The 27,225-nt window shown below is 31.6% G+C and overlaps 2 protein-coding genes across 2 annotated transcripts; both read right to left on the bottom strand.

Annotated features, from left to right (window-relative positions):
- Nucleotides 1-965: 965 nt before the first annotated feature.
- On the bottom strand, nucleotides 966-7,266 carry LOC132715243 (uncharacterized). Its single transcript, XM_060698234.1, has 2 exons — nucleotides 7,161-7,266; nucleotides 966-4,148 (listed from the first exon to the last, which is right to left on the bottom strand). Exon 2 carries the CDS (start codon nucleotides 4,145-4,147, stop codon nucleotides 2,036-2,038), a length of 2,112 nt encoding a protein of 703 aa, XP_060554217.1. The 5' UTR covers nucleotide 4,148; nucleotides 7,161-7,266; the 3' UTR covers nucleotides 966-2,035.
- Nucleotides 7,267-15,468: 8,202 nt separating this feature from the next.
- On the bottom strand, nucleotides 15,469-16,653 carry LOC132715241 (uncharacterized). The gene has a single exon (XM_060698232.1). The coding sequence runs from the start codon at nucleotides 16,651-16,653 to the stop codon at nucleotides 15,469-15,471; it is 1,185 nt and encodes a 394-aa protein (XP_060554215.1).
- Between the last annotated feature and the right edge of the window lie 10,572 nt (nucleotides 16,654-27,225).

Here is a 27,225-nt window from a genome sequence, read left to right on the forward strand (position 1 = left end):
GCCGTGCGGCGGCTGTAAAACGTCTCCCCGTACATTTAATCAATGATGTTATATTTTCGATCTTTGAAGACTGTTCAGCACAACATTATTGTTGCGTATACATTTTAGATGGTATATTGGGTCTTTTTCAACTTGGGTGGTTCCAGTATTCCTACTTGAATACTGTATAATCACCCTTAGTATATACTGCCAGTTTATTTAAATTGGTCTTTTGGCGACTTGTATGTGATTTGCAGGCTGCATAACCTCCGATCCCCTTTCAAAATTCCATTTTATTTAATTCTGCCCATTATTTTTTCGTTTCGGGCACACGCATTCTTTTACTTGGGGACCATACGCCGCTCTTCATGGAATGACACTACTGTGTCACATTGAAGGTTCCATGATAACCGCCGTATGGACACATCTGCGGATGTTTCTAAATTCAAAATTGCACTTTTTGTGTTTAAATGTTGAATTATGCTTAAGCCGGTGCTAGGAAGCGTGGACGGTAACATGCACTTTCCAGTACCGTCCATGAACAGGCTCAATCAAACCGAGCCTGCGACATTTTACAATATTGCCGTGTTAGGCTTTCTTCATGGATTCTGTTTTTCCCTACTTCTATATCCTTAAGTGCTATAGTGTCTTTTACCAAATGTTTTGCAAACTTGACCCACCAAGAAGATTATTGCGAGGTAAGGGGCACTAATATAGGGTATAAAACATATTGTATTAGTTCATCCATTCCATTCAGACAGTGCATGTGCCAACCCAGTGTCTCAGCCAGCATCAAGTTGTCTTAAAAGGATATCGATTAAGTGGTAAGATTTCGATAAGGATATGCGCATCTAAAAGCTTCCATTTGGATCTGAAAAATTCGTATTGTGTATGGTTTAAAAATAAATAGATAATACTAGCACAAAATGCTTATAGTTGATAATTTGATACATCACGAAAACAATTTAAAATCAAACACAAATATTTTTTCTTTTCAATTTAATTGATTTAAGTTTCAGCTAACATATAACAATATATAAACAAGAGCACCACAAAGACTGGCCAATATATTCCCGAACAAACGTTTGTTTGAGTAGTCAAAAATAATTTTTCAATTAGGGAAAAAAAATTCATGCAACTGTAAGTGCATGATTCACAAAACTTCCAAAGAGGACAACTAAGCAATGCTACATGCCAAATATCTAAACTCTGTGCATTATGGTTTCATTTAAGCATACCAATTAATGCGAAAATTATTTCGGGCGTACAGTATATAATTAACATTTACATGACACTTGTACTAAAATATATGTTCTATGTTTGCAACAAAATGAAACAACGTTAATTAATACAACCAAAAATATTTAATTTCGAATGTGTATGGGTAAATATTTTTCTAAAAAAATAATAATAAGTAAATATGAAATAAATAAATGTAAAATTTGATCTGCATGCTAAATTTTCACTGAGGGTTTTGTTTTTCATAAAAACTGTTCAAACAATTCATTACCGAAATTTTTCATTTATCGTAAACATCTCTGCTCAAGATAGGTAGCCGTTTTGAAACCCTATTACCGCTTAACAAATAGATTTGTTTTACCTTATCTGATAAATGATATAAAATAACTATGATTTGATTAATAGTTTTGGCACGCTGATGTATTCTGTTAAACAAAGATAAATACATTCGTGTTTGCTTCGTATGTTTAGATTGTAAACGCTAGATATGTTATCTTTAAAAAAAAACTTATTTACGCTAATAAAATATACAAGTACATGTATTGTAATTAGATAGTGAATTATATTATTTTGTTTAAATTTCCGTTAAAAATATTTACATAATACTTTCAACGTCTTCATTCTTCTACAAGTCTGACAATATCATATCAATCTAACTCTTGATTCAATGCTTACAAATAATCATACACACCGTCAAGAAGATGTAAACTCTGTAATATATACCGTTCCTTTGTGAAAATATATCAAATGTAGGAATTTCAATAAAGGAGCATATGTATTTTCGCAGTCACAAAATGTATATGTATCCATTTTCATTTTAATGCAAACCTTGTCTCAACATTGAGCTTACTAGTCTACAGATATGAAACTTTGCAGCGTTATTTCTGCCTCGTATTTTCAGAGATAACAGATAGCACTTTAAAGCAGCATCCATTCTGTTTTCTTGCTCCATACACTGACCTAGAAGGTTTAGTGCTGTTTCTTTGTGTCCGAAATTTGGCTCCTCTACAATGCATTTAGCAAGGTTGGAAATTGCCGCCTGTTTATCCCGATTCCTTCTGAGATGAGAATATGTCTTATACTGTAGAAAGTATAAATAAGGTAGAGAATCTACCACAGCCAAATCCATCCATTCATCACGGTAACTTCTATAAGGGAGGTCTTGTTGTGATGATCTGAACATTTCATGTTGGAGTTCCTTAGGACAACAGTTTATTTCACATCTTAGAAACCTGACACAGAAAGCAGTTATACTCTGTAGCAATGCATATTCATCATTTGCTTCATAACATAATTTATGAAATGCCCATTTGCGTTTACAGTGTTGAAAATCGTAGCACTTACATATTGGTTCAACAACACTGAGATCGTAATTTTCTTCAATGTTTTTCAAAATGATTTCTGCCCTCTCAATATCCCCAGTACAATAGAAAATTGAGGCTAGTTTCAATTTACCCGATGCTACATCAATGTTTAGACCTAACGTCATCAAATCGAAAGACCCTCGGCAGACACTGCGTTCACTTTGTAAGTTAATTGAAGCCAGTGCGGATCCTGAATGCATGCTTAGACATTTAGCTATTGCGCGGTATGCTAATTTTTGTTGCACTTGATTCATATGATGAGTTACTTTCATAAGGTATTTATATAATGTTTTCAATAGAAGTCTAATGGGATTGCTTTTATTCATTTTAGTGAGCAAGACCATGACACATTCATTGACTGTGTGAGCAGTATCTTTAACTAGTTGTCCTGAAATCATACAAGACAGGTATTCAGGAACAATCTCTACTAATCTCAAAAATGTGTTTTGAATTCTAAACCCAAGTTGGTCACATTCTATTTCAAGTAAAGCACTTCCGTTACTGCTAATAATGCAAGATAGTCTATCCAGTATGATTTGTTTTGTTACTGGAGTAAAACGTCTCGCCATTAAATTGTTCTCTGGAATAATAAAATGTGGGCAATACTCATTTACAACACAATTGTAAAGTATTGTTAGACAATAATTCAGACAAATGAGTAAGGTGTTTTCTTTCCAAGCATTGTTGATTGTACTTTTAATACAATGAAGTAAGACCGTTTTACACATAAAACTTGAAATGCTGTCAGGGCATTGTGTGGTTATGAACGTTTTCATAATCATTTTCATTAAGACATAGCATCTGATCTGTGTTATATTGAGACTTAACATTAAAAATCTCTCAGCAAGGGAAGTGGATATTCTCCATTCAAGTTCTTCATTTACACTACCTTTTCTTCCAACTCCTACAACGAAACATCCCGTATCTTTACAATACTGTTTCATATCATATGTAGGCCACTGACCTTCACTTTGCTGATTCATCCATTGTCTAGCTTGTAATGGCCACTGTTGACAAGAAAATCCAAGGACAATGTCATTACCATAGAAGCCAGGTTTTTCATCTATTGATTGTTCTGGACCATGTCTAACACGTTCCGCATCAGTCGTTGGATTAACTATTGAATTTTTTAATAGTACTCTTCCTTTTCTATCTCTATACCATCTCTGATCATATACCTTTTCTTCTGGAAATGGAGCATCCTGTCTGAGTGTCTGTAATAAGCAATATCCTGGTGATACAGTATCATCCTGTATCATTAACAGATTTATTTTACCAAGTTCCCATTCACTCCAGTCTTGTATAACGTTGAACCTGGTAAGTGTTAAAAGTACATCTATGTCAGAATTAAGTCCAACTGTTGTAGTACCTTCTACTTTACTACCTAAGATATATATATTCACATCTTGATGTGTTGATAATTTTTGTCCTATCGTTAACAATGCTTCATACATTATCTCCAGTCGCCGTCTTTTTTTAACCATTCTTTCGTTCACTCCTATCTCATCAAGTACTTTAGACAGTCTGAGTGACACATTGCGAGTGAAATCTGGAATTTCCGACATCCTGTAAATTTAAGAAAATATTATTATTTGCATCATAAATAAATGTTATAATAACTAAATCAAGTGTAAATCTACAATTGACTCATATTATCACCATTCTGTTCAAAATATGAAAGAATAAAATCTCTTTATTCATAAATTGTTAAATACTTCACATGTCTGCTGCTGTAGTTTCTAAGAAGGAAAAAATAATGATCATTTGAAACATACAAATTTTAGACATTTATCATTTTAAAACTCAAATTATTCACATCCTGTACACCGCTTTAAATTACTGAAATGTGTAAGTATAAAATCAAATTGTCTTCTTGAGATGTAATATTCAAAATGTTAATTTCAGCATATAAGAATAATACAACAAATAATTATTTATTATATTTTGTTTTTGTGTAAATCAATTGATTAGAATAATTAGAATTGGAGATTTGTGATATGTAAAAAAATGGTATCGCGGTAGTTGAAGAGATACTGATCGTTTAAGGGTAATTTCCTTATAAATGTCAACATCAAAGACAACAAGGAACAAAATTCATAATCATTACAAGAAAATGTTTGAAAGATAAATTTGGATTATTCCATGTAATATACATTCAGACACTTTAACATTTGAAAGTAAAACATAGTCCAGTAAATGTGATTTTGGAAAGACAACATCCAGAGAATTACAGCAATCTGTCATGTATTAGTCATTTTTACTTACAAATTTCTTCAACAACCTTATTTTATAGGGTTAACGCACGTTCTTTCGCGGAATATATAACGTCTTAAGAGTCCCAAGGAACGGTTGGTGTCGGAGCCCGGTAAGGCGAGGTTTCCAACACTTACGAGGGACCTTGCAGACTTTATAACATGAAAAAAAAAACGTGCGTAAACGTGCGTTGACGCTATAAACAAATACATGAAATTCTTGTGGAAACAGTTTGTGGATTGGCGGTATTTTTAATACGTAGCCGTTTTATTTTTCCGGGGCCAACAACTTTGGGAATACAACTTTTAATTGCTTTAACAAAGCTTAACATTGTAGATTTATAAACTCAAGAAAGACAATTAAATTACTCTACCAATGACAAAACATAACCCTCAGAAATTCCGAAAACGATTTCAGATTGACGGTAGAAAAAAAAGATCAGGGGCATTTAAAGTAGACTTGATGTACAGAACCGTTTCTAAGGTGATTTCGAATGTTTGTGTTCGTAGTGAAAGTAGGCCAAAATTCTTGCTGCGATAAAGAGCATATGACTCTTTTGGCAAAACGGCCAAATCGGCATACATTTTTGTATTAATTTATTTTATTTTATTTTTTACCGTGCCCTGTAAAATGTATTGCGCATAGGTAAAACAAGAGCGCGTGACTGTGTTAACACATGGTTTTGGTCCCGTTAAAACATGGACAAAAGAGGGGAAAATAGCCGATATTATGCTATGAATTATTTTATGACCCTTAAAAATTACCTTTACTGATAACTTTATACTTATAAATACGATTGCAGCAGTTTCAATATTGTGATTGATTTTTTACGTTCTTTAGGGATTCTGTTTTCCCTTTTTCATCAATATCTTTAAAAAGGGATCTTGAAAATTACCATTTTCGAAATTCAAATTTTCTTACAAAGTACTACAAAGATTCAGTGATAACAGAAATTACAATCTTATTGTAGACTCTAGTTCAATGTCTAAAATAATGAATGTGGTACAACATTACATGAATAAATCTAAATAAACCATCAATGTCACTAGCTGTTTCCTTTACTCATTTTATAATAAACAAGGAAGTTATTTTTTATCTTTATAAACAAGGAAGTTATTTTTTATCTTTATAAACAAGGAAGTTATTTTTTTATCTTTGACCGAATGTTCGGTCAAACAAGGGTGCCTAATATCGTAATCGTAATCGCAAGTCGTAATCGCATGACATTATGTCAACAGTGAATAAGGAAATTAGTTTTAAAAAAAGTATTCATTGGAAATCGTTAACCATACAAAAGTGATAAAGAACGGCGCATTTTCGACCAATTTGATTTGGAAAAAGCTAACCAATAAAATGCTTGAAACAGTCGATTTATTAGCCGGATGATTAACCACAGTAAATGTGTTTTTAACCTACGTTACTTCTTTACAGCTGTACCTATTTTCTAATAAGTGTCCAACTATTAATCATTAATCATTCGTTAAATACGACTCGTTTTTATCGCTTCTTAAGAATGAAAAAACAATGTTTGTGAATAGTAATGCATATATAAAAATCAATTAATTGAAACAAATAATTTTGAAGTTAAGCAACTTGACAACTTAAACATAAAATGAAAAAGAAACTAAGGGAATTCCAACTTTTGATAAAACTACGTATTTGTAAATCGAAACACCTCGACGGGTTGAAGGACAGGGCCAATATTCAGCCAGCTTACGGTTCTACTCAGGTGAAATAGCGCATAGAGCGGTACCTGAGGTCATTCTCCACAATAAAGCTGGAAAATTGCCATATTTACCTATAATGTATGATGTGATGCGTGATGTATCAACTTCACTTATTCTTGTATTCAATTTTTTCATAAACAAGGAAGTTAATCTTTTTTATATTTGCCCTCATGTTTTGACAAACTAGAATGCTATTTCGCATGATCTAGGTCAACGATTATGTAAGCATATTAAGTAAATAAGCTATTTTAGCAAATAAGAAAGAAAAATGTTGGAGACTTTTACAAAATTTACCAAATTGAATTGGTCAAAAATGGCGCGTTAAGACCAATTTAATTTGGAAAACGCTAACCTAAACAATTTGGTGTTTGAAACAGTCGATTAACTAGCTTACTAGCTTGACTTTTTAACAAAGTGAATCTGTGACTAAAATCCTATTTTTCAAACGCTTAAACATCTTTAACAGATACTTTCAATCCTACGTCACTCTTTTTGAGCTATTTAAATCTCATTATTTCACATTCGTTAAATTTAATAATGAAATACAATTTTGTAAATCTTAATACATACATGGATATTAATTAATCGAAAGAAATACCTGTTAAGCAGCTTGGAAACTTGAACACCAATTGAAAGAGAAACTAGGGGGAATTCCACCTTATGATTAAACTACGCATTTGGCAATCGGAACACCTCGAATATCAATTTCCGAAGATTGACGGAAAGGGTCGAAAATGTGCGATTACGATGTGCGTGTTTATACTTGAATTTTTCTCTTAAGCAAGATAGACAGAACTCAAAATATAAGATACAATTAATAATATTTTGAAGACTGAATGTGCATTGCCATAGTGAATGCTTTATTTAAAGGTAAACAAACATTTTCGTAATTTAACATGTACATAAATTCTTCCCTCCATATAATGTCTTTTTAGTTTAACTTACATATCTTTTTCAAAATTTCCTTATGAATTACACAAAATAAAATTATTCTAATGAGGCTTTACACTGTTCATGATCATCGGTACACATGTGACCTGGTATTAAAACAACAGAGTCGTTATTAACCTAGAATGCTGATCTGATGTCCTTTACTTGTGTAGGTCATATTTCTCCGATTCAGACAAAAATATCTGGAAAAGGGGAAATCCTTTAGAAGCAACAAAAACGACAATATCAAATGGTTCAAATTTGAGACTAAGTGAATAAAACTAATCAAAAAGGTCATAGGCCATGTAATTTTACAAAGAAGATAAGTGTGTTTCTATGTGTGTCTAAACAGGGTGACATTAAATATTACACCACGGACAAGCCTTATAAATGTTACATGCAAAAGATCGACACTCTATGATAGTTAGTTTCATATGAGCAGAATACTTTCATATCTAACTTTTTTACAAAAGTAACCCCAGCCCGAAACACTTTTAAGACAAATGGACATAACAATTTAATTCCTTTAAGGTAGGTCCATAGAGAAGACTATAATCAAAGGAAAATCATGCAGTATGGGCGGGTGTGGGCGGGCGTTTGTTGCGGAGTGGTCAAGGTCATTGCCTCCAAAACACTTGCCTCTCATCACCGACGGCTCGCGTCCAGTCAGCTTACGGGACGTCGGTGGTCCTACTCAGGTTAAATAGCGCAAAGAGCGGCACTTGAGATCATCATCCACTAGCAAAGCTGGAAATTTGCCATATAACCTATACTGTATGGTGTGATGCGTGATGTATATGATAAACCCGATAAAAATGTATAGTCAAATTTTTGTACTGGATGCATAAAAGTTTTTGCCGATGACGGAATCTTAGCGATCATAATAGCTTTTCGAAACAAACGAGCTAAAATACGAATTGATAAACGATTGCTAGACTTTTAAATTTATATAAACATTGTGTTTTATATATATTTATACCATTTGTATTGCTTAAGACAGATGCTTCATTTATATAATTTTTCGGACATCTTTTTTACACTTGTGGGAATAAAATATCAAAACAGTTATTCAATTTATATGCTTTATTCATTAATACACCACATAACATATCAACATTGTTGTAACATTATATCACAGACTTGTTTCACAATTATGCCACAATTATTCATAAAATGAGGGACAAAATAAGTATCCATAAACCTATTGTAACAGAGACTGTACGTTTTATGTTAGACAAAGAAAAATTCATTAGAAAATTCGTCAACCATTCTTTACTATCTTTTTCCAGATACAACTCGACCTGTGACGACAGTGTCAATCCAAAAGAGTTTGTGAATTATAAAAGATACTCAAGTCTATGCAGAATATATCATACTGTTTAAATAAAGAATGAATAGTAGATAAATAAAGCTTTATGACATTTGAACATAAATTAAAATGTGTGATTGTATTGCTCGCACAATATTTTGACAGTAGATTTTCTACTGAAATATGTCATATCATAATTATAAAGAGCAGATCAAATTTATCTTTTAAAGCTACATGCCTCCAGATGAGTCAAAATATTTCAATAAAATCAAATTTGAGAAATATGTACTAAGATGTAAGTAAAAGTAAATAGTTTCAAGATTCAAGTAATATTTTACATATTTTGTGCGATTTATAACTTAGTATTTACATCTATATTTCTACTGCGTTACTAACTCAGTAAAGGCTAATTAAGCATATTTTGACCACTTTTAGGTAATCTACGTGGTAATAGGTGCCATTGATGATGAATAAATTATTATGCCCCCACTTTGAAAAAGAGGGGGTATCTTGCTTTGCACTTGTCGGTCCGTCAGTCCGTCGGTCCGTCGGTCCGTTGGTCCGTCGGTCCGTCGGTCCGTAGACCAAATGGTTTCCGAGTGATAACTAAAGAACCCTTAGGCCTAGGAACTTCAAACTTGGAATGGTGATTGGTCATGACAAGTACATGACCCCTATTGATTTTGGGGTCAAGGGGTCAAAGGTCAAGGTCACATTGACCTCTTAGGTAAAAACGGTTTCCGATCAATAACTAAAGTACCCTTAGGCCTAGGAACTTCAAACTTGATATGGTGATTGGTTATGACTAGCAGATGACCCCTATTGATTTTGGGGTCAAGGGGTCAAAGGTCAAGGTCACATTGACTTTGTAGGTAAAAACGGTTTCCGATCAATAACTAAAGAACCTTAAGGCCTAGGAACTTCAAACTTGGTATGGTGATTGGTCATGACAAGTAGATGACCACTATTGATTTTGGGGTCAAGGGGTCAAAGGTCAAGGTCACATTGACCTTGTAAGCAAAAACTGTTTCTGATCAATAACTAAAGAACCCTTAGGCCTAGGAACATTAAACTTGATATGGTGTTTGGTCATGACTTGCAGATGACCCCTATTGATTTTGGGGTTAAGGGGTCAAAGGTCAAGGTCACATTGACCTTGTAGGTAAAAATGGTTTACTTAAGAACCCTTAGGTCTAGGAACTTCAAACTCAGCATGGTGATTGGTCATGACCAGTAAATGACCCCTATTGATTTTGGGGTCAAGGGGTCAAAGGTCAAGGTCACATTGACCTTGTAGGTATAAACGGTTTCCGATTAATTTACTAAAAACGCTTAGGCCTAGGAACTTCAAACTTTATATGATGATCGGTCATGACCAGCAGATGACCCCAATTGATTTTGGGAGCAAGGGGTCAAAGGTCAAGGTCACATATATCTTGTAAGTAAAAACAATTTCTGATCAATAACTAAAGAACGCTTAGGCTTAGGAACTTCAATCTTGGCATGGTGATTGGTCATGACCAGCAGATGACCCCTATTGATTATGTGGTCAAGGGGTCAAAGGTCAAGGTCACATATACCTTGTAAGTAAAAACAATTTCTGATCAATAACTAAAGAAAGCTTAGGCTTAGGAACTTCAAACTTGGCATGATGATTGGTCATGTTCAGCAGATGACCCCTATTGATTTTAGGGTCAAGGGGTCAATGTCATATTGACCTTGTACTTAATGAAGGTTCCTGACCAATAACTCAACAACTCAAGTTGCCTTGGTTGATATTTTGATTTTAAACTAAAAATGCTTTTGGTATACACATTTGAAGGTCTTATGTAATATAACAACTTGGCTGTCATTAATGAGGCCTACATGATTCATAAAATTTATGCATATATTATTTGGTAAGATATGTAATAACTTAAATTGCTGCACACAACCTATGGGGTCACAATAATAATTAGCTTGTGACTAGTCATGACCAGTAGATACTAGATAACCCTTACTAATTGTTTGTTCACTGGGTCAGAAGTCATGCATAATAACCTCATCACATGACTTATTGGCTGCCGATAGGGGGCATACATGTTTTACAATCATATCTTGTTTCCTTTTGGTTACTTCACAATATTACACATTCAAATACATTTTCAAAATTTTCATGAACATTAGCATGAATCTGTTTGCGTGCTGCTTTAAGCTACTGGTCATAACTTTTCACAATATCCTTAGTTCTAATTTACAGTATGACAAGTGCAAACATGTAAGAGCTATTTGAAAATATTTTGACATCTTTTTGATTATTTATATGTTTGTAAATGTCATTTGCATTGTGTAAATTACTTTCTTAGTTCACTTAAAAATATTTTACTTTAAAAAATCATTTCAACACTTTCATGAAAATTAGCATGAATCAAGAGGCATCTGCTTTAAAATAAAACATAATTCCATAATACAATAACACACAATTACATTCTTAATTAATATTCAAAAGAAAGTAAGCAATGTCTAAAAAAGATTACCCCTAAATATATTACTACGTAAAAATATAAATTTTGAGTACATTAGTTTGAAGTTTTAAGTGACAAAAATGGATTTCAGTATCAACAGTATTCATGGCATTTCTAAAGTTGAGACAAGAGGTACATGGTGGCATTTTATTGCTCACCTCAGACATATTGCAGAGAAAAGTAATTTGGTCACGTTGGGTCTGTCAGTTTTTAGCCATTATGAATAATTTACGAAATAGTTTTAGATATATATACCATAATACATGTTAAATATTAAAGATCTTTACACAAACAATATATAAATGTGTTTTACTCTATCTTATTCAATATCATGAAGATGTATACCAGAACATAATACATGATGCTAAATATTTATGTTCGCACACAAAGAACATATAAATGTGTTTGAATCTATCTTACTTAATATAATCTAAGGGTGGGTCAATTTCAATCCCAGGGGCATACTTAAAATAACTTTTGTAAATGAACCACAAGGAGATGCTACGTGCCAGAGCATTTTGCACACAGATGACCTAGAACAATTCTTAAGGAGAAACACATCAAACTAAGAACAATATATTAAAAGTTTTAGAACATCTTGTGGTTTTCTGCTTTAAAGACAATCTTTCTTAAAAATAAATTATAATATCAGTTTTACAGCTATCATTTCTGTACTTGTTATTGTGTTTTGTTCAATGGAAACATATCTTAAGCATACATTTACAAAATCATTATGCACCATGCATCAACAACATAACAATCAGATCTAAGCCATAAGTACATAACAAATAAATATCAATCTATTAAACATCAACTTTACATGCGACCACCATCCTTAAAGAGACATTAACCTGTTCTAATATGTACAAATAAACACAGTATTCATACACCTAATAAATTTAAACGTGATGTGAAGACAGGTTGGATTGTCTCCCTTGTATCAGTCTGTTTATACATTTGTATACATGTATGTATTATACACCAGCAAAAGCTTGTAATGATCTATTTTGCATGAAATGAGATTGATGGAAACTATTATCTAAGTTAGGATTTGAAGAATATGAACTTTTACCAGATAATTGTAAATTATTCTGTAATCAGCGAAGCGTTTGAAAGTGATTAGTACTTATATCTTCAACACACTGAAAAATGGTTTGATGTGGTTAAACAATAATAAAAAAATAATAAATGCAAGATCAAGTAAAATAAAGATAACTCCCCATTAATTTATCTTTACATCATGTGCAGATGATCATCAACAATATATTATAACATTTAAAGACCAGGGCTAGCACTTTAAAGACCAGGACTAGCACTGTTAAACTTAAACAACAGTTAGTAGATGACTCACATTTAAATATCAGAATGAGATATTATAACAAAATAAATAATAAATGTGACTAATAATTGTATGTTTCGGTGTTTATCAATCCAAGGGGCATACTTAAAATATCTTTAGTAAAGGAACCACAAGGAAATGCTATCTGCCACAACATTTTGCAAAGAGATGGGCTGAAACAATTTTTAAGGCTGAAATAAAATAAGAAAGACATATCAAAAGATTAAAAACATCTGACGATTGTCTGCTTTTAAGACGTTCTTTTTCAGAAATAAATTATATCAGTTTTACAACTATCATTTGTACTATCTTTTATGTTTTGTACAAAGAAAACTAAAGCATACATTGACACAAAAAACCATACAGTAACAGAAAAAATCAGATCTAAACATGTACTACATAACGCATAAATATCAATATATCAAAATTGCAAACACTTTACATAAAGAAACAGTAACCTTTTCTTATCAACCGATGCGCAAAGGAGTTCAGAGTCTTATTGCACTTCAGAAAAATTATAACCATGAATATTATAAGATGTGAGGACAGGATGAATGCTGTAAAAGTTTCCCCGTACTTTACTTCAGTGTTGGTATATTTTTCTGGTCCTTAAGAAGCATAAATTCCAGCACTTTTAAGTGTTGAAAATTGAATACCGCTCAAGATGGTCGCCAGGGACGTGAAAAATGTTACTTTTTTGGATTATCCTTAATAAACAAACTCAATCAAACCGAGTCTGAAATGTTTATGTTATTTTGTTGTGATCAATGCTTCTGAAGATCACATTTTCTCCATAAATTTAACCTACCTTGTATTAGTCTGTATCTGCAATAAACAATGAAAAGCATGTAATGATCTATTTTGTATCAAATGAAAAATATATGAATCTGGAAACAAAGTGATGTCTCGGAAGCATTAATCACAATTCAATTAAATGAAAATTGCAGACCTGGTATGATTGAGTATGTACATGAGGGATAATGAATAGGTGCAATATCCCTCACTATCCAAAGTGTTAAGAGTCTATTGATCCTGCCTTATACTTTGTTAAAAGTCACATCTTAAAATTATCATGTTAAGCAATTATAATTATTTTTAACATACTGAACTATTGCTTGCTTTGATGTGGTTAGATACACTAAAATAAATACAAGTGCATGTAAAATAAAAATAGTTTTTTCGAAAGAAAAAAGTCGAAAAGAATTATAATACATTCATTTCAGCCACAAGCTGTAGTAAAATCTTCCTGAATATTTAACTTAATGTTTTAATAGAGTCAAGTACACCAGGAGGTTTCAGAAATATACAATGTTTCTATAGTAAATTGGCTAGAAAATAAATAGATCAACGTTATTTTTTACATTCAGGAAATATTAAATTTCCGAATTTGAATTGTACAATTGTAAAATATTTTTCAGATTTTATTTGAACAATAACATGACGAAATCTTTCATTTATCATAAACGTGTGTTCTAAAGATATAACGTAGTTTTGAAAACCTTACACATTTATTTCATCTCAATCCGGTACCATAAATATACACTTTAATTATTGTCTTCGGTAATTGAAAAGTTGTGTATTTAATAAATATGTTTAGATTGGCCAATGAAAATACTAAAGTAATAAAACATAAAGCAAAATACGTTACACTTATCATATATACGTATGTATAGTAATTAAATAGTAACTTCTATTTTGTGAAAAGTTACGTCTAAGAAAAAATTACAAAATGTTTTCAATATTAAAATTCTCCTAACAAATAATCATACACACTGTCAAGAAGTGACATATTTTTTATCCTAGTGTAAATAATCTTTTTTATTGAACCTTTCTATTCCGTTATCGAAATGTATGGCAGGCTTTGCCTTTCTTTAAAATGAACTTGTCTGTTCGCAGTTATGAAATGTATATATTTCCACTTTCATTTTATTGCAAGCTTGTACCCAACATTGAGCTTACTAGTCTACATATATGAAACTTTGCTGCGTTATTTCTGTCTCGTATTTTCAGTGATAACAGATAACACTTTAAAGCCGCATCCATTCTGTTTTCTTGCTCCATACACTGACCTAGAAGGTTAAGCGCCGTTTCTCTGTGTCCAAAATTTGGCTCCTCTACAATGCATTTAGCAAGGTTTAACATTGCCGCCTGTTCCTCCCGATGCCTTCTGAGATGGGAATATGTCTTATACTGTAGAAACTATAAATAAGGTAGAGAATCTATCACAGCCAAATCCATCCAATCATCGTATTTACCTCTATAATTGATATCTTCTTGTGATGATCTGAACATTTCATGTTGGAGTTCGTAGGGACAACAGTTTATTTCGCATCGTAGAAACCTGACACAAAATGCAGTTATACTCTGCAACAATGTATATTCATTATCTGTTTCATAACAGAGCTTATTGAATGCCTTTTTGCGTTTAGGTGTTTGAAAATCGTAGCATTTACAAACTGGTTCAACTATATTGAGATCATAACCTTCTTCAATGTTTTTCAAAATGAATTCTGTCCTCTCAATATCTCCAGTACAATAGAACATTGAGGCTAGTTTCAGTTTACCTGACGCTACATCAATGTTTAAACCTAACGTCATCAAAACAATAGACTTTCGGCAGACACCGCGTTCACTTTGTAAGTTAATTGAAGCTAGTGCAGATCCTAAATGTATGCTTAGAAATTTAGCTATTTTACTACATGCTAATTTATTGTGCCCTTGATTCATATCATGAGTTACTTTCATTAGGTATATATATAATGTTTGAAATAAAAGTCTGATGTGATTGATTTTATTCGTTTTTGTCAGAAAAAGCGTGTAATAGTCATTGACTCCACTGGCAATATCCCTTACTATCTTCAGAAGCAATCTCTACTAATCTCAAAAAAGTGTTTCGAATTCTGAACCCTAGTTGATCACATTCTATTTCAAGTAAAGCACTTCCGTTACTATTAATAATGTAACAAAGTCTTTCTAGAATGCTTTGTTTTGTTACTGGAGTAAAACGTCTAGCCATTAAATTGTTCTCTGGAATAATGAAATGTGGACAGTAATCATTTAAAACACAATTGTAAAGCAATGTCAGACAATAATTCAGACAGATAAGTAATGTGTTTTTGTTCCAATCAGTGTTGTTTGCACTTTTAATACAATGAAGCAAGACCGTTTTACACATGTAACTTGAAATGCTGTCAGGACATTGTGTGGTTATAAACGTTTTAAGAATCATTTTCATCAAGACATAGCATCTGATATGAGTTATGTTGAGATTGAACATTAGATTTCTCTCAGCAAGGGAAGTGGATATTCTCCATTCAAATTCTTCATTAACACTGCCTTTGCCTCCAACTGCTACAACAAAACATCCCGTGTCTTTACAATACTGTTTCATATTATATGTAGGCCACTGACCTTCACCTTGCTGATTCATCCATTGTCTTGCTTGCGTTGGCCACTGTTGACATGTCAGTGCAGGGACAAAGTCAGCACTAACGAAACCAGGTCTTCCATTCATTAATTGTGCTGGACCATGTCTAACATATTCAGCGTCAAATCCGATATTTAACATTGTATTCTTTACCAGTACTCTTCCTTTTCTATCTCTACACGTGTACTGATCAAACACATTTTCTTCTGGAAGTGGAGCATTATTTCTCAGTATCTGTAACAAACAATATCCTGGTGATACAGTATCATCCTGTATCATTAACAGGTTTTGTTTACCAGGTTCCCATTCACCCCAGTCTTGTATAACACTATAACCGGCATGTGTGAAAAGAAGATCTTCGTCAGAATAAATTCCAGGTGTTGTAGTACCCTCTACTCTACTACCTAAGTAATACACATTCACACCTGCATATGATAATTGTTGTGTTATCGTACATAATATTTCGTTCAATAGCTGTAAGCGCCTACATTTTATTACCATTCTTTCGTTCATTCCTATCTCATAAAGTACTTTAGACAGTCTCAGTGACACATTACGAGTGTAATCGGGATTTTCCGACATCCTGGAAATTTAATGAAACATTATCATTTTCATCATAATTAAATGTATCAATAACAAAATAAAATGCAAGTCTGCAATTGACTTTGTAAGTATTAAATATAATTGTCTTATGGAAATGTAATGTTGAAACTGAATGATTCAAACGTTTTCTAAATTGTTTGATTTTGTGTTTGCTTTTATTCATGATCGAATTTTATCAATAAATGATTTATTGCAGCTTACGAACCTAAATAATTAAATAAATAAAATATAGTTATAGTAACAATTTGAATGGAATTGAGTGGTTTAAAAGAAACGGTATTGTAGTAAAAGACACAATGATCGTTCAATTGTATTTTCAGGAACAAAATTCATAATTATTACTAGGAATTGTTTAAAACAGAGATTTTGATTTCCCCCACCATGTAGATGTTAATTTGTTATGATAATTGTCTATGACATGTACTTGGCAGTTTCTCTTCACTTATTTTATTTAGCATTTTCAATTGGTACAAAAAGTCATTTTAAAGTATTTCCGTGGTAATTCTCTTATTGGATGATTTTATTAAAGGTATATACTTAAACGCAAGTGAAAGAAGGTGTTAACACACCCTGAATCAAATATTTATATATACATATGGCCTAGATTAGTAATTTTACTGACATACGACTTCAACCATTATTTTGAAACAGAAATATAAAGTTCAAACTCCAGGGAAACTCCCTTTATAACAAATACTTATAAACACAAATCAAGACGTACTTATTTCCTCCAACAAATATCTTAAAACCGAAACTCGAAAATGACCAAGCCTAGGAAATTCATTATTTCTCAATTAATAATAAGGACATAATTGAGTCTCTACTATAATAAGTTTTACAATAAGTGAAGATTTACCAAATTAATAAAACTTTAATCAGAGTCACCTTATCATTAACAAGGACGTCAAGAATTGTTACTTTATATTATTCTATTATAACTTATTGTGAAACATGACGTGTTTATAAATATTAAGAAATTGTATAATTATAATCTGAAAAAAGAGCTGAGGGACATAAAACTTTGATAATACTATTTATTTTACTGTATGTGTAAGATCAAATCCTTCACACAATATTAAGATAACCTTATTGTATGAGGATCTGTTCAAAAGTCTTTTTATCGATAGCTCAACATGCGCATTCAAAATAAGAGAAACTGTTTCTCATTTTTCATTGCAATGTACCCAATACAGAAAATTATATCAAATATTTTCACTAATATAAATTTTCCGGCTACAGTTAATAACTTTCATCACGGCAACGAACATCTCTCTATTGATGAAAACAAAACCTCCTTCAGAATGTCCAAAAAATCATTAAATGTACTTCAATTTATTTTGTTATTGTGCCTAAGTTTATATATGAATTATAAATATATCATATAATAACAGTTTCTTAATGCGACAAATATACGTACAAACAATAAAGAAAATAGAAAAATCTCTAAAGAAAGTTCAAAATGGCGGAATTGAAAATGTTGCAGGATCGGTTTGAATGAACCTGTTAACGGATGGTACTGTCAAGTGCAAACTAGTTTCACGCCTCCTAGCACCGGCTTTAGCAGAATTCAACATTTAAACAATATAATGGAGTAATTTTGAATAAAGAAACATCCGCAGATGCGTTTATATGGCGGTTGTTATGGAACTTTCAATGCGACATATTCGTGCAATTCTATGTGGTATGGCCTTATAGTAAAAGAAAGCGTGGGTCTAAAGAGAAGATAATGGGAGGAACGTACAGTTTTGAAATATTGAAAGGAGATCAGAGGAAAAGAAGCCGGCATATCCCTAAGGGTGGTGATTGAACAGTGTTCAAGAAGTAATATTGGAACCACCCAACTAGAAAAATACCGAAAGGTGAAATATGATAAACAAGATCAACAAGGAAAGGTGGCATTCAATGAACGCAACCCTCACACGAACGAGCAACAGAACCTGGAGGAACCCAAACAAAAACAGGACATGGCACAAGACAGAGTATTGGCAGGCTAATCACTAAAATGATACATAAGAACAAATAATTAGTAACCGGTTTGGAATTCAAAGAAAACATAGAAATGATTGAATAATAGGCCCACAAAAACGAAGGGGCGCAGGGGAAGGGGACAGGAGACCTGGGGAAGGGGAGGGGTAAATTAAAGAAATAATACTAGGAGCAAAGGGGAAGATACTTACTGTAGACGGAACAAAAAACAACGAAGAAAAACAGAAGTGTCACCAAAACAGTATGAAACAACAAAGACATACATCTGAGGAACAAAGAGGGGCGCCGCCTTGATACGGTTAGCAGCATAAGAACTGCTTGGGAAAACTAAAAGTAACACAAACACAGCAATTATATCTTGAATGATCGGAAATATTACATCTCTGATTGATTACAAATCTATTTACAAATCCTCCTGATGATTTACACTTTCAGCTTTCATTGTTCTCCAAAATCAAACAGGTCCTTAATTAAAGTCCCAGTAAAGATTTATCATTGAAACAATTTGGTTTTTGCAAATGCTAAATTATGAAAGGAATAGAATTGTAAAAATAATAAAATTACTGATTAAAATTCAATTGAATCAGCTTACTTAGTAAACCTCTGCTTAATACTAATACTCTTGCAAATAACGTATTCAGCATCATAATGGCAACTTGAAATTACATAGAAAGAATGTCCAACATTTCGTATCAGCAAATCATTCATAAAATTTGTGAATAAATATAGAACATTAAAATTATAAACCTAGTTTCATAACTCGTCTAAACCAACAGGTTAAAATCGGATTTTTCTATATGATATGATTTAAAAAGATATGCTATCATTCATTGACATTGTTTACATAACTGATAACACTAAAATATTGTTAGTGTGAGAACGAAATGAAAAAAAAAATCAGCATATGTACTCGTATATAACATGAAATACAAAATCAACAAGGAAGAGGGGTATTCAAACCCCAAACAAGGACCACCAGTAAGGAGCCAAGCAGGACATCGAACGTTACAGGTAATATAGATAAATCACGGACCGGATGTCATTTAAAAAGAAAATCATAGAAGCCAACAGGATAACCTAATACGAAAATGAACCAAAGGACTCACACAGGAAAAAGGTTGCAGGTAAAGGGCAAGGCGGAGGGCCGCGCTAAATTGAACAAATAAAGAAAAAAACAACTAGTATGAAATAAAATTGAAGATTCTTGCAATAGACTAGATGTACAAGAATTGACACAAAGTGTCATTAAAGATTGAATGTAACAATAAACAAAACATACATATTAAAGAATAGAGGGCGCCGCCGATGAAGGGTCAGCAGCATATCAACACTCCCTCTGTGTAAAAAACGCTTAATTGTACACAAAACCTCACATTTAGCTCAAACATGATCTTTTTAATCAAACCATGTGAATAAAATAAATCTCTGCCATCTGTAAACATACTTGAACATTAAGCATGCTGTATGTCTTAATAAGGTAGGATCATAACCCTTTCAAAAATATGATGAATGATTTATGTCAAAAAAGAAAATTATGATGTCCAAAGATGTTACATTTTTTTGTAAACCGTATCCCTATCAAAATTAATTTTTTATACACCACAACATCAGGATAAAAGTGTCGCCTTATAGCTGTTAAAAGTTATCCCATACTAACTTCTCCGATGTTATATTTTCTGGTCCCTCGGGATATTGTTTAAAGCTCTTGTTAGTGTTGAAAATTAAAACACTGATAAAGCTGTTTATCAGACAATACAATAGACATGTATTCATATTGAGGAGAAAGAAAATTGACATTTTATACATAAAAAGATATTACATACTTCGTCTATTATATCATAAGACGGTACTATCTTTTGTTTCAACCCAAAGTCTGGCTAGATGGATATGCTCATAATTTTGAAACGCATTTATTGTTCTTGACAATAATAGGCTTGATAATTTATTTAACAAAATAGAAAAAAAATGATTCGAATAACAAAAAAAATGTCCTATATAAGTATGTTTAAAGGCAAATGTAATTACTTGTTTAAAGGAATTTTGTATAAAACAAATGATACATTTTCCCATGTACGTCAAACATTACATCAATTTAATATCAGTCGGTATCATAAATAAACAAGACAAAATTAAAATCTGATGAAATCAGCAATTTATATCAATAAATACTTAAACCAAAACCAGGACTAGATAGATGATAATGTACAGTTATTTTAAACCACAAAAGCAGGTGGCAAGTTGCCCCATACTCCTCTCTTTAGTGTTTGTATGTTTTTCCTTGCCCTTCGAGTTGATTGCTTCCAGCACATTTAGTTTGAATATTGAACACATGAATACAGCTTTGGCTAGAAGTGTGATGATTGTTGCAGTTTTCCACTATCAACTCAGTCATAGACTGAATCAAACTGAGTCAATTTCCATGTAATTGTATTGTTTAATTGCTTCCAAGTGATCTCCCTTTCCAGATTTTTTCCCATTTATATGACCTACAGTTTTCTTATAAATATGTTTTTAAAATGCAAAAATTGGTTCGATATTCATATATTACGATGAAGGTTATTGGTGTTCTAATGCACTGCAATATGTTTTACTGTTTAATGTTTTATGAGGGTAATGTCATTCAATGAAATATGAGAGCAAACAAAACTCAATCAATAATTTTCAATCTTGATCGCTCTTTAATTAAGATTGACTCAGTATGCTTATAATTCTGTGTTGCTTGATTTAATGATACAATACATAAGAATATATCTCTTCTTTACTGACTTTAAATTAACCTCTATTTTTTGCTCTATATTTTGCATGTACGAACTATCGATACGATATTTCTAATCATTCAAAACAGAAAGAAACATATATCTAGAAATAAACATGGACTGTAATAAATTAGTTTTAAATTTTGGGGACACAAAAAATAATATAAGTATAAAACAATATGTACATTTTTGCAGTTCAGAAACCGGAAGTTGACAGATCATATGATTAAAGTGAAAAAATTGCTATATCAATACAAAACTTTGATAATGCTTTTTATTTCTGTGTAAACATTAAGTGCCTTAGAATATGGTAAATTACTTTATATATGTTTGCCTTTGATTTATTTCATGAACAACAAAATTGACATGTTTATTTTTTCAAAGAAAAATATCAGTTTGTATGTCTTATTGAATGACACGATTCTCCAAATTACCACGAACGACGTCTTTATAGATTTACTACAATCTATGTTGTTATTTTGCTTAAGCTTCTTCATTATTCATATGGATAATAAAAAAATACGGTTGTTTATGTAACAAATAAACGTGCATAAAAATCCGAAGATGATTATTACTATTCGCATTCACTGTTCTGCAAAATCAATTTGGCCCGCATTCAAAGTCCCAAGCTAAATTTATCAGTAAGACCATTTATTGTAAATGATCAATATTAAATGAAATAAGTGAAATAATTAGGAAATAAACTAAGTAAAATTACAATTAAAGTGAATCAACTTACTTAGTGAATCTTTGTGTTTATCTGCTAATTACTAATACTTTTTCAAGCTAAGTATTAAAAGCCACTATAGCAATTAATAACATAGGAAGAATTTACAAACTTTCGTATCAACAAAATCATTTATTAATTATATTAATATATATATAATGCACTATAAATAACATTTTATAACTTGTCTACAACATCAGCTTTAATCGGACTTATCAAGATGATATGACTTAAAAAGATATTCTATCATTTATTAAAATGTGTTCAAATACCTGATTATATTATTATAATGTTAGTGAGCTTACAAAATAATTTTTCAGTGACTCGTATTATTTCACCCAAAGACAAGTATGATTGCTATAGATTACTTGAATTGAAAGTAAAACTCCTTATTATCCCCGCTCAAAGCCACAAATTCTTGTATCATGAATGGTGTTGTCCAGTTAAAGTAATATACTTTACTTTTAACCCTGCTCAACCTTCCCTGAAAATCAATCGAGACTTCTATATTTAACAGAAGAAACAGGTTCAGTATGATTAACCCTGTTTATGGGCGGTACCGGAAAACGCAATGTACCGTCCATCCCCCTAGCACCGGCAAAGATTAACGGGGTTATAATTTAAATTTGGGATCATCGGTTTATGTGTTCATACGGTGGTGAGCGTAGAATGGTCAATGTTCCATGTCTGTGATATTCCCAGAAAAGTGGCTTACGGTCCCCAAGTTAAAGAATGTATTTGCCATAAACGAGAAAACAATGGGCATAAATGAATCTGATCTTTTGAAATGCTTGGCATTGAAAATATAAAATAATACCAACTATCTTTTTTTTTAATAGACTTGTTTTATGTAGATTTGTCATTCCCTTAAAAGTGGCTTACGGTCCCCAATTTAAAGAATGTATTTGCCATAAACGAGAAAACAATGGGCATAAATGAATAAAATGGAATATTTTGTAACAATATAATATTCATCCTTTACTTTTTTATTTTTTGAAATGATTGACATTGAAAATATAAAATAATACCAACTATCTTTTTTTTTTTAAATAGACTTGTTTTATTTAGATTTGTTTCAGTGTGATATACAAGTTATCAATAATGCTTTTAATCACTTATATATAAAGAGAAACATAATTGTTAGAAACATAGTCTGTCGGTAAACAAAATTAATACACGGTTAGAACTGCGATCGACCATCTTTTTTATTCTACAAGAGACTTCCTTTTGATTACAAAAGTACTACTCACTCGCAGTAGAAAAACATATGTCGATAGTAAATAAACTATTCTCAATTTAGCCTTAGAATAAAACCTTTACAAATTTTGATAATGACATGTACATGTAAGATTATATTTTTTTCTATAAAGAAAAGCTTAAACAAAATATTTTGACTCTTTTAGAATTACTATCTAAACAATTTAACCGTATATGGACGTGGGGTGTTATATGTGTGAATGCATATGCTATATACATGATATATGTGAATGTATTATATGTTTATACTAAATTACACCGGTAAAACAATATGTAGATTACGTAAAACTACATTTTAATACATGCAAATATATACATACAGATAGATAAATATGTACATCTCTTCCATCACGAGACGGTTAATTTATTTCCACAAAAAGTCTGGCTAGATAGATTTGTTCATAATTTCGAAACGCATTTCCCTGACTGAAAAGAAAGATAATTTAAATGGCAAATTCGAAAATGAAATATGAAAAGCAATAGATAGAGTCTTAAATTAGTATATTTCAAAGGCAAATTACTTACTTGTTTAAAGATGGAATGTTGTATGAAACAAATAAAACCTTACGGTTGACTTTCTATTGTATGTCAAACATTACATTGATGCAATATCAGTTGCTATCATAAATAAATAAGATGAACATAAAATTTGATAAAATCAACAATTTAAATAATGAAATACGTAAATTAAAATCAAGATAAATTAGATAGTAAAGTAGCAATTTCATACGCCACAACAGAAGGTTTCAAGAGCAACGTGGCAGCTGTAAAAGGCTGTACTACACTTCATTGTTGTTATGTTTTCGTGATAATTTCTTTGACCAAATTTAGTTTTGAAAATTAAATACCGCTTAAGCTGGTGATACAGGCATGAAGAGTGATGCATTTTCCTACTATCACAAACAAACATACTGCTACTGTGGTTTTCTCATCCCCCCCGAGTGACCCCCCTGCAAGATATTTATCATCAGAATTGAACTGAATACTAGTACCTAGTTTCATGGGACACATTACAGGAATTGAAGGCCTGAAAATTAAAATTATTCGAAAGCTTTATCACAAACAGTTTATATGACCTCCATTTTTTATAATAAATATGTTCTTCAAAGTTCTAAAATAAGCTTTAAGATTTGTGTTCCGATAAAGAATATTGGATTAATGCACCACAGTGTGCTTTACATTTCAATGAAATATAAGAGCAAACAAAACTGAATCAGTAACTGTCAATCTTGTTCGCTCTTAATATATATTTACTCTAGCTTGATTTTATAACACAATACGTAAGGATAAGTCTCTTTATTACTGATAATAACGTCATCTCTTAAATTTGTAATATGTTATTTTAAATAGCACGAATGCTCGATATTTCGAATCATTTAAATAATAAAAAACATAATTAATGAAATAAACATGGACTGTAATAAATAAGTTTTAACTTTTTAGTACATAAACAAGTATATAAGGGTAAAATAATATAAAATATTTTTGGCAGTTCAGAAACTAGAAGTTGAAAGATCACATGATTTAAGTGATATCACATCAAATAGTTTCATTGTTTACTGATAAAATTAAATATAATAAAGTCTTGGTTAGTTTATCAGACAAATTTAATAATATTAATGTCCTATTTATATGTACAAATTAATGCAGATAATTTTGTACATTTACACATCATAAAATATTGCATGTAAACAAAGTAAATATCCGCTTTAATGTGTACTCCCTAACCGATTGTCCGAAAGTTAGTACATGTGATGGAGTGGTGATTAGGTAAAATCTATTTTAAGAACAGTGTTTCCTTCAGATCGAAGGCTATTTTTTATTGTTTAGATTGATTAGATAATAGATGCTGGGCTAGTTTTAGATAATTTTAACCCTTTCATATGTTTAATTACAAATCATTTTGTTATCTCTGCTTTGAATTACTTCATGTTATAATGTAATAAAGGCACTAGGAATTTAATATGAGAATAGATTATACTTAATATGTGTATGTCATATATATATATATATATATATATATATATTTCGAATGGTATTGGTAACAAAAAAGGTAGTTTATACACCTGTAACGAGATAATTCAATATACGAACTCATGGATAATGGTAATGAAGAAAGAAATAGAGAAAAACGGAATCCCTAAAGAACGCACACAACAATAAGAAAACAAATGTTGCAAACTCGGTTTCATGGATGGTATTAGAAAATACAAGTTACCGTCCAAGCCCCCCATACCGACTTTAAACATTTAATTATGTACGAAATGATAGGCCCAGTTCACCTCACAAGCGTTTGGCAAGATGTACTAAACGTTTTTCTATGTTGATCAATATGTCATATAAAAGTTTATATAAACAAGAAGTAACTTAAGGAAGACAACAAGCCGCTACATCCTTACAACTAGAACGCCTGTATTCATATTGTCAGTTATCTGCCACGCCCACTCTTATTTTAATGCACGTCTGGACCAAACTGTGAGCTTACTAGTATACAGATATGAAACTTTGCAGCGTTATGTCTGCGTCATATTTTCGGAGATGACAGATAAGACTTAAAAGCAGCATCCATCCTGTTTTCTTGCTCCATACACTGACCTAGAAGATTAAGTACTGTTTCTTTGTGTCTGAAATGTTACTCCTCTACAATGCGTTAAGTACTAAATATATTATGTATCATTTTTTTATTTTGTGTTGGAAATGAAGGAATTGAGTTAAAAGCATATTTCAAATATTAAAACATGTTTCAAATGACAAATACTGTAGTTTACATGGTTTGGAGAGGTAGGAGGGTTGTAGAGTGTGTAAGGGGGGAGGGGTAGTGGGTGAGGGGTGATGGCGGCTGTAGTGAACAATCAACGCGCCGGACAACTATGGTTTAACCCTGATCATAAGAAATGACCAAATATGTTTCAATTACTGCATTTTTTCCAGGAGGTGTCTTTGAACTCTTTTATTGCTAAAAGTATGTAACACCAGATGTTAGCCAAAATCATCCCTCATGTTCCGGCACCATATGACTTAAAATTTGTTGGTGCCCCATAAAACAAAATCAAACCAAACAAACATTACTTATTTTGAAAATTCCTTTTTAATGTTGAATTATTTTGTCCAGAATGAAAAGAATGAAATATAGACAAGTATTTAGCGTGTTAATGGTAGAAATACCATCATTTAAGCTTCATTTAATCAGTTGATAAAAATAATTTAAAGTAAAGGATGTAAAAATGAAAAATTACTGTTAGATCATTGGAAAGATATTCAATATATCAATATTACAGAATGGTAGCACACCTTTGTTGCGAGCTTATGAGAATGAAGTTGATACACGAAATATTTATTGGTTTATTAAAACAAGGGGAGGCTACTCACTCATGGACATGAATTGTGATGGTTTTACACATTGTCCCTTTAGGAGAACACTTCTACGTTAAAAATGCAATAAGCATACATACAATAAAATCATTGACCCTCTATTTTTAATTTTTAGGGGATTCGTCATATATGTTAAGAAATTTAAAAAAAAAATGTCTATGTTTATCATTTATAAATTTAATAATACAAAGCTTTATTTAAAGATGTACTATGCTCATCTTTTGGTAAAATAATTTTATCTAAGAAATGCATTGAGATCCATGAGATTCTTACTGAATATGTTTAATTTGAATGAAATAATGAATAAACTATGTATGGGAAGTTGCATTTCCTATTACGAGTCAAGTTAAATTGGTCTTTCTAAAAAATCTCCCAGTTTTTTTAATGACAATATATATTCATATGGTGACTACATATAGTGTGTAGAGTTCAAAACAAAACATATCTACCTTA

Source organism: Ruditapes philippinarum, unplaced genomic scaffold (genome assembly GCF_026571515.1).
Source record: "Ruditapes philippinarum isolate M1 unplaced genomic scaffold, ASM2657151v2 ctg1706_1_1_1_1, whole genome shotgun sequence".
NCBI lineage: Eukaryota > Metazoa > Mollusca > Bivalvia > Venerida > Veneridae > Ruditapes > Ruditapes philippinarum.